This window comes from Neolamprologus brichardi, chromosome 9, assembly GCF_056152115.1.
Source record: "Neolamprologus brichardi isolate AB-2024 chromosome 9, ASM5615211v1, whole genome shotgun sequence".
Taxonomy (NCBI): domain Eukaryota; kingdom Metazoa; phylum Chordata; class Actinopteri; order Cichliformes; family Cichlidae; genus Neolamprologus; species Neolamprologus brichardi.
The window spans coordinates 29733566-29742490 of NC_142112.1; the positions used below are offsets into that span (position 1 = coordinate 29733566).

At 44.2% G+C, this 8925-nt stretch overlaps 1 protein-coding gene across 1 annotated transcript; it reads left to right on the forward strand.

The window, feature by feature from the left end:
* The first annotated feature begins 2641 nt into the window (after window positions 1-2641).
* nell3 (NELL (neural EGFL like) family member 3) lies at window positions 2642-8925 on the forward strand. Its single transcript, XM_035911319.2, has 4 exons — window positions 2642-3284; window positions 3878-4437; window positions 4769-4835; window positions 5014-8925. The coding sequence occupies exons 1-4, from the start codon at window positions 2642-2644 to the stop codon at window positions 6543-6545; spliced, it is 2802 nt and encodes a 933-aa protein (XP_035767212.2). The 3' UTR covers window positions 6546-8925.

Here is an 8925-nt window from a genome sequence, read left to right on the forward strand (position 1 = left end):
CTGTGCATTTGCGCTCTCCTCGGAGACTGAGGGTGGTCCAGGAGAGCTGATTCTGATAATGGTTTTTGCCAGCATATGTTGCAGCTCATACATCACAGCACCGAGCCAAGAAGCTGAACGAGATTGTTATTTTTTAGTTATTTAATCAAACTGTGCGCTTAAAGGGGGGATCTGCAGTGTCGAGCCTTGAGTTCTACTGCACAAAGAAAAGTCTGTCGGCTTGAAAGTTGCAGAACTGCATATGGTAAGGTGTGAGGTGTGGAGCATTCTTTTTAGCCATTAGTCTGCATTCTGAGCGCTCCAACACACCTCAAGATGCATTTCTTGTGCCTGGGCACTAAAAGGAAATGGGGTGATAATGACAAAACCAGTGGGCACCTTGCAAAACGATATGTAGTGCTGCAGAGGAGAAACTGTCACTGAGATGATGTGAAAAATGATGCGTGCAGGAGTCTTTTAGTGCCCTCTGTTTGTTCTTTGCTGTACTGTACATGCCAAACATGACTGAAATCAGTGGGAGGTGTGAACCTACCAACCTGCAGTTATTTTCCCCACCCCCTCTTTGTGGTGCAATGATCAACACCGCAAGTTTGCACCGGGATAACAAGCAACTGCTAGCTGGATGTTTTTGAACGCTAGAACATACAAATGGATTCCTGATACAGCCCTCCTTATTCTGCTTGGCTGGATTTATTTGCCATCTGAGCCCAATAAATGAGTACAATGAGGTTTGCTTTTGTTAACATGGGCTAGGATGACTGCTGTGACTGGCTGAGTCGAAAACTTGAGCAAAAACGCCCAAAATGTGACACGGAAAGACAAAATTAAAAGAGAAAAAGGCTATAATAAAATCATAAGATACATTTTTACCAGCATTAAACTGTTTAATTGTACAGTGTGACTTCTTTAATCAAATTTACACTGCTGTGTGTTATAGAATACAAGCTTTACAGTAAATTACTGCCATTTGATTGGCCGTCATAAGCAATTAATTATGTTTATTTATGTTTAAAATCCTGCTTAAACGTTTGAAAAAAAAAAGTAACTTACTTAACTGTAAAAATTTAAAAGAAGGAATATATTTTCAGTGTGTGAATGTGTGTGTGAATGGGTGAATGACTGAATGTAGTGTGAAGCGCTTTGGGGTCCTTAGGGACTAGAAAAGCACTATACAAATACAGGCCATTTACCAACCTTTCGTCTTTACTTTGAAGATGAAAAGTTGCACTCTGGACGCAGCTACTTGTCTATCTTGAGTTCTGCCTCGCCTCAGCTCCTCTCTTCTTTGCACCAGATGGGTACAGGAACTCTTTTTGATTGAACATTTTTAACAGCCACCCAGAATAGAAACGGTGGCTGGATGTGATTAATCGCTACAGGAGCCTCGTTCACAGTGGCCCCTTTCCTTTGCTAAACCCTAACTCTGCTGTCAGTCACACAAACACTCTAAACCACATCCACACAAACATGTCCACAACAATCAAAGTCCAAAGACCAAATAACACCTCAGAAACCCTGAAACAATAATCACAAGACGTATAAATGAGTGATGTAAACTAAAACATGTACATTTCTAAGAGTCTGTGTACCCATGATGCTGTAAAATGTCCAGCATTTTGCTTTAAATATTCTAAAATTTGGCTAAATCTTGAGTTATTCAGTTAAATATGATCATACAACTTTTGCATCTATTCATTTGGCTCCTGGACCTTTGAATAAGACAGTAATATCAGAACTGCTTAACTAATAACATCCATGCAGACGTCATCCTCAGATAACCTTATGTGCTTGTGCAGAAGCACTAAAAACAAAAAAAGGAGAGAAATTAGGAGCGAGTCCAAAAACCAGATGTGTTTTTCACATTCCTGACTTCTGCCATAGGTCTCGTCACAAAAGTTTGACCTCTGCTCGCTTTGTCTATAAAAAGGGTTGACAAGGCCAGCGCTAAAGCATGAAGGACGCTGGGTTGAGGACCAGCAGCTGTCTCAACATTCAGGGTGTGCTAAACAAAAAGTACTGTATGTTTTTGCAACTCAGAGGGCCACAGGGTCAAAGAAAAGTCAACAGTGAGCAAAGTGAAAAGTGAAAAGATGAGATGTAATTAAAATGCATGTCATTTTTTTCCCCTTTCGTTTATTTGTTTCAGGTTGAAATTAAGGATGTTTCAGTTTCAGGCATCAAAAATGTTATTTTATTCTTGTTCTTTCAAAACCTTTTAGTTCAGAGGGGAACTCAAGGGAGAGGAGAGGGTGAAGGGTTAATTTGTAGCTGGGGAAACCTGATGCTAATTAAGTCTCAGGAATGCCACATACACTGACATTATAGTGCAGAAGCCCTCAGAGTGGGTCAGGCATGGAGAGAGCCGGCAGTAATGCGTGAGTCCAGTGTTTTTACTCCTTTGTGACGGTCGGAAAAAGCCAGCCTCACCAAACCCTGGAGCTGAAGGTAATGTGCACAGATGAGCTGCCAAGTCTGTAAAGTTTGTTTCAGTTGTGTGAGAGGTGGGTTTAATCCAGAAGGAGATCGGTGATGGCTTGAGTTATCACCTTTGAGGTTTTTTCCTCCAGGTTTTCCATTTGGGACTCTTACCTCGCGTTTCCTTCTTTTGCAGGCAGAGTAAGCCCACATATTAGATGCGAAAATGCTTTTACTGACATCGCTGCTGTTGCTGCAACTCTCCTGGGCATCGCTGCACAACGCCGCGCAAGCTGTAGCGGAGATTTGCCGGGGGACGCACTGCTATGGCGGAGACACCGGCGATCCAAGACCGTGCACCGGGGCGCACTGTCCGGGGAGCCGATCTTCCAGACCCCCGCGGCAGTTTAACCCGTCAACGCAGGGGAAAACGGCTCATGTAGCCGCCAGCCAACACCGCGTGTACCCGAGCTCTCCAAGAGCGGCATCGGAGACTTTTTCAGGCGCCCAGCTGCTACTGCGCGGGCGGCACAGCGACGGCAGCACTCGGAGGAGTGCGCCTGAAGTTTTACCTGCAGGATGCACCGATGCGGAGTGCGCTGTTCATGTGAGACAATTTCAACCCAGCAATGACACCAGAGACTGTAAAGGGATCGAGTGCAGACTGCCGCTGAGGATACGGCCAAAAGCTCGAGCAGTGGCTTGTGTGGGAGAAGGATGTCTGGCCGGTTCAGAGGAGAGCGTGCCTCCTGTACATCTGTCGGACAGAGCCGCGCAGTTTCTGGGGGATTTTCCGGAGTTTGGATATCCATCGTCGGAACTTGGCGCAGCGCCTTTAGGTGTCCAGCTTACATGTGATATCAAGCCAGGTCTGCTATGTTCATCAACATTATTATATATTATTTATTTATTTATCTATTTATTTATCTATTTAACATTATATTATAAGTTCCTGCATGCCAGGAACAAAAAAAAAAAATGCAGACTGTGCACATTGTGACTCTTGACAATTTCCTTAAAAGTGATATGCCGTTACTAAAAGGTGGGTGTATATAAATAACTCAAATGCATGCTGCCCTTTACTGACTTACAATCTCTCACTAATGATCAGCACAAGAGTGTTCTGGAGACAAATGACAACTTTGTTGACCTTCAGCCTCCCCCCACAAAAAAGAAAGAAAGAAAAAAAGATACCTGCAGGGCAAAGAGTAGCTGGACTGGAAAAATGTCTCAGAGTCAATTGCCCAGAAAATTTTGAATGCTTTGATGTGGCTCCATACAGGAAACTTTTAGTAGGCTACACTTGGCCGTGGCTGGCTCTGCAGCTGGAGTCACAGGCTGTTCACACTTACTGTCAGCACTGTTTGGAGAAGTCACACCTCAGTACAAGGCTTAACGACATCTAATCGATTTCTTGTCCCTGTTTTTTTTTCCCCTTCACTGTGCATTTATTTCATGACAGGGGAGAATGAAGTTCCTTCAGAAGATGCCCTCATCTTGCACCTCCAGCTGTCCAAGGGGCAGGAGAAGCTTGTGGAGGCCCTGAGAGCCCAGCAGATTATCATCCGCGATCTGCAGCAGAAGCTCGCTGACCAACAGGAGGCCCTGCTGTCACAGCAGCGTGAAATCCTGGAGCAGCAGCAGCGAATGTATGAGCAAATGGATGTGGTGAAGGCCCAGTACGGTCTCCTCTCAGACACCTTCAAACAGGTTTCCTTCCAGGGCCTGAAGGGCGAGCTGCAGAGCTACTTCGAGAGCCAGCTGGCTGGACTGCAAAGCCAAGCCCGCAGCCACCTGCAGAAATCCTACGCCGTCCACAAAGTGGACATCAACTCTAAGGTGATGGATGTGGTCGGGGAGGCTCACTTTCCTCAGCCTCTCCTGGGCTGTCCTTCACCCTGTGGATCAGAGGAGTACTGTGACTTTCAAAAGGACCCAGCTCGGTGTGAAAAGTGCACCATGTGTCCACCAGGTTTCTTCCTCATCTCACAGTGCTCTCCAACTGCAGACAGAATGTGCCAGGTATGCCGTCATCTGATGTGTCAAAACAAACTGAGAGCAAAACAGGGAAAAAAAGGAAACAAACTAAAAAAAAGTGTGAAGCGGTTTTAGCTGATAGTTGAGGTTTCACGTGGTGGTTTCGAGTTAGTGGTTCCCATGCATATGCCAGCATATGCCAAAATCTAAACATAGCTGATGTGGAGGTGAGAATGTTTATACCTTTGAGCTTAGATAGCTCATCTTATCTATTTCCTGATCAAGCATAAATGCTTTAAAGAATGCATCAGTTAAACCCAGTTATTGATGTACAGGATACACTCATGGTGATACTTTTAATTTGCATGACTTGCAGGACAGAGACGAATGCCTTGAATTACCAAATATTTGTGGAGAGCGAGTGAAGTGCCTCAATACTCCAGGTGAGTTTGCAGTGCTTATTTTGCTGATAATTAATGAATCCTTATTTTCACTCTGATATAGAAAATTTTTCCCACCAGTTTATCTAAAACTTTATTTGCGCTGAGAAAACAGCCATGCTTTACTGAGCTACGTGTCTATGCAGCTGTCAGAGCCTGTTTGGGCCTTTTTATTTTGCAGGGGGATTCAGGTGTCTGGGCATTTCTGAGAGAGACGCAATAATGGGCTTGTGCGGTCATGAATATTTCTACAACCAGGAGCTGCAGGAGTGCCAGGCCTGCTCTGACTGTGACGGAGAGCCTGTCACTGTTCCCTGTACAGCAGTCAGTGACACCATCTGTGGCCAGCTTTCGGAGACCCGGCTCTCTGAGTCTTGGATGGCGAATGTGGCAGTTCCCCCCGCCAGATCAGCTGGCACCCACATCTTTCCTGGGCTTCAGCTAAACATACGAAGCAAAGAAAAAAGCGATTTGCTGTCCAACCAGGTGGGCCAGTTGACCTTCCAGCAGCACGGGCTGGTGTGGTTGGATCATAACTTTGCAATAAAGCACAGTTGCAGAAACTTCCTCCAGTTGGGGATGAGGCTAAATGGGAGCCAGGAAGAGGAGGGTAAGGACCTCAGCGGTGTTCGCATCGAACAACCAGATGGGAAGTATTTCCAGGGGGTCAGCGTCAGTACCGGGGTGGAGGTGGAGCCTAACCACAGCTTCACACTGCTGTTGAGGAGTCCAAATCAACATTGCAATCAGAGCAAAGATCTTCACGTGTATGATGCTGCAGGGCCCTCTTTCAGTCTGCTCTGGTTGTCTCATGATACTGGTGCTGTAGCTATGACAGCTCAGATGTCCCTGCTGATGCACTACCAGACCAGCTACCGCCCAACTTTCCGCATAACCTCAGTTTCAGACCCCTACATGATCAGCCTGACTCATGACAACCGTGGGGTGCGCTTCACCGAGTGCGGAGTGGTCAAGTTTGTCCTTCAGCAAGCACTTTACTCCATGGGGCACACCTGCGTTCGAGAGGGTTTCTCCTTGATTGCCTATATAAACCGCAACGGAACCGGCCAAGAGGTGATGCAGGCTTTTAAGACTGGCGTTAATTACAGGGACACTTCCATTACACTCTCAGGTGCTGTGAGCGTGGACAGTGGAGACATGCTCAACTTTGAGATCACGTCCCCGTCTCAGTGCAACGTCCGCTATTTTGGGGACAGCACTGGAATCAGTATTTTGAGTCTTATCTGGATTCCTTCAGCAGTGTCGTCAGCCTTTACGGCTACTGTGTCCAGGACCGGTCTTCCCTTTGGAGCAGTGAGGAATAAACCTCTATTGTTCCAGCAGATCAGCCCAGATACACCACAGGTCCACTTGGCCCGCTCTGGGGAACCAAACAGCCGGAAGAACTTTATATTCCGTGAGAAAGGAACAGTGAACATAGCTCTCAACCTCAAGCTGATCCACTCTTGTAATATAGTAAAACTCACTCTGCAGCGGGTAGGGGGTCAGGGCAAGCAGGCTGGTCCTGTGGCTCAGCAGGTGTCAGGATCTATGCCTGAAGGAAGCGAGTGGGCCAGTGTAGGGCTGAGAGCCTCATTTCAAGTCCAGAATGGCACGGCTCTGTACGTCACGCTGGACTGCATCCGTGGACGAATTAACCAGATAGCACACGAGGGCGGCACTAACATTTCAATTCTCTGGGTGGCAGTGTGATCCAAGAAGGGGCTGAGCTTTTCTCATCATCATTTTGTGGAAAAAGACAGTTTTGCACATGTTGAATTTTAGAGCTTTTAGAGTTTCAAAATTCACCAAAGGACAAATACGGGCTAATAAAATGTAGTCTTCTTTTCCACATATCCTGTCACATTATCTTTAATGTATATTTCTGCACCTGTATAGACGTTTATGATTCTTTTTTTTGTAGGGTGTAACACTTAGATGCTAAAAGTACTGCTTTTTGCTTGAAGTACTTCGGCTGGTTGAGCAGTGACCAATTCTACATCAAATGTCTGAATGTGTGAGTGTGTGTTTGTCTGTATGTGTAAATGGTGTGGATACTTGGAAATGGTGCTTATGTATGTCTGTGCGTATGTACACACACATTGGCATGTCTACTTTTGCATATGAATCATTTAATATGTATATATTAATACTCAACATCCATATTGTATTAAACCTTTTTGTATTGAATTATGAGGTTGTTAAAGCAGTATTTTAACATTTGGGGAAATGCAGTGAACCATTTTCTGGAGGGCAGTTTCATGAGTGGACCAGTGCAAACCTAGTGGTTAGTTAGCTTAGCACAAAATCCTCAAACAGGGGAAACAGCTGACCTGGTATTAGACAACAGTATGGAAATGTATTAGCATCTCTAATACACAGCAGCATTTAACCAAAGGAACATTCCCTGCTTCATCTATATGTGTCTACAGAAACCTGCAGGACCACCTCCAAGGGGACACCACTGCAGCAGTTAAATATCTGTTACTCTCCATCAGTTTTTAGAACCGACAAAGCCACTTCAATGAAAGTTAAAATGACTTCTTTCATCAGAAAGAAGTCCTGTTGCCTTCAAGCGCTTTAGGCATTGTAACCGTGTGAACCTTTGCATCCTCAGAGACACAGAAACTGTAACACCTTTAACCTATCAAATGTGTTAAGTCACAGCATTGCGTTGTGGGGCACCCACACTTTGGCAGTTCTGTGGGCTAGCACAGAAAACCTGGAAGCATATAAATACGCTTCAGTTCCAAATAAAATGCAGGTTGTGGAGGTGTTCTTTGCTTTGATTGGTAACTTCTTGGCTTGCGGAACTACCTAGTCAAAATCACTTGGCAAATGTTCAGAGTTAGGAAATAACCCCTCGTAAAGCAGCTAAATTACACATTAGCTTTTGCTGAGTTGCTCCGTTGAGATGGATGTAGTCGTCTTGATGTCATCAACTGAACTTTTTAACCCTTGTTTCATAGGCTTTTTTTTGTAGGGTCTTGGCACCATTGTGTTGGGGAAGTCTGGTTCAGTCACTTCTAGCTAGCAGAGATAAACAGCTAATAGCTCCAGCTGCCTGTGTTGGCATTCACCTGTAACAATTCAGTCAGCATTACACAGACATCATGAAGAGGCACCAAGTTAGGATGTTATTAGTCTGTTTAAAGGACATCAAAGAAAACCAGTTTTTGCATGAGGCTGTGAACATCTCTACTGTGAATAAGTGTTTTAAGTGGGGAGTTGAAGCTAGCCTCGAGGCTAACTTGGAGTTTCTGGCACTTCTACAGTAGCTTCATTTTCTCAGCCCTTGAAGGCTCTGCTTTTTTGTTGTACAGATTAAACAAACACAATTTAACTTGCAAATTGTTGAGCTTTGACAATACTGGCAGGCTGTTTTTTTAAACTACTGCACAAAACCAAGCCAGCTGTTTCCCTCTGTTTCAGTCTCTGTGTGTAGCTAAACTAAGCTAATTTCATAGATAACACACCGATATGAGAATGCTATCATTATTCTCATCTAACTTCCTTTCAAAATATGGTAATTTGCTGAAATATATAAAAAATAGTCTCGCCAAATCTATTGTAGTACCATTTAAAAGAGCAGGGATTTAAAAAAAAATGTTGTTTTTGGTATTTATTTTACGAAACAGGACCTTTGTATTTTTCTGTGGAATGCATATGAATTGTTAGGTATGATAAAACAGTAAAAATATGTATAGTATGGAGTAAAGCACTGAGTAGACATGTAGTGGTAGTGTCTACTTGTACACATATAGTTTTGTGTAGTATTATGGAATATGCAAACATCTTCCTTTGTTATTCTTTTGCCTAAACGCTGTGCCTCTGTAAAGAGCTGCCCATGCATATCCCTCCTAATTGCCTCTGTGTGTGTTCTGTCCTCTGAACAATTAGGCATAATTAAGTGTTTCAGAGAGCTGGCAGCAAAGGCGCCGCTGAAATTCTTCACCTTTTTTCTCACTTCTTTGCACGCGGTGATATTTTTGAGGTGCTTTTAGACTCCCTGCAAGTTTCTTGTGGAACGTCAGTGTATTTACAGTATTCTGGTTCAACACCAAATAAAATATACATATATTTTGCCATAAAA

Excerpts from the sequence above, each read along its gene's own strand:
- nell3 (XM_035911319.2), top strand. The coding sequence starts at position 2,642 with ATGCTTTTACTGACATCGCTGCTGTTGCTGCAACTCTCCTGGGCATCG. Across the intron at positions 3,285-3,877 it reads TACATGTGATATCAAGCCAG|GGGAGAATGAAGTTCCTTCA; the intron begins GTCTGCTATGTT and ends ATTTCATGACAG. Across the intron at positions 4,836-5,013 it reads GAAGTGCCTCAATACTCCAG|GGGGATTCAGGTGTCTGGGC; the intron begins GTGAGTTTGCAG and ends TTTATTTTGCAG.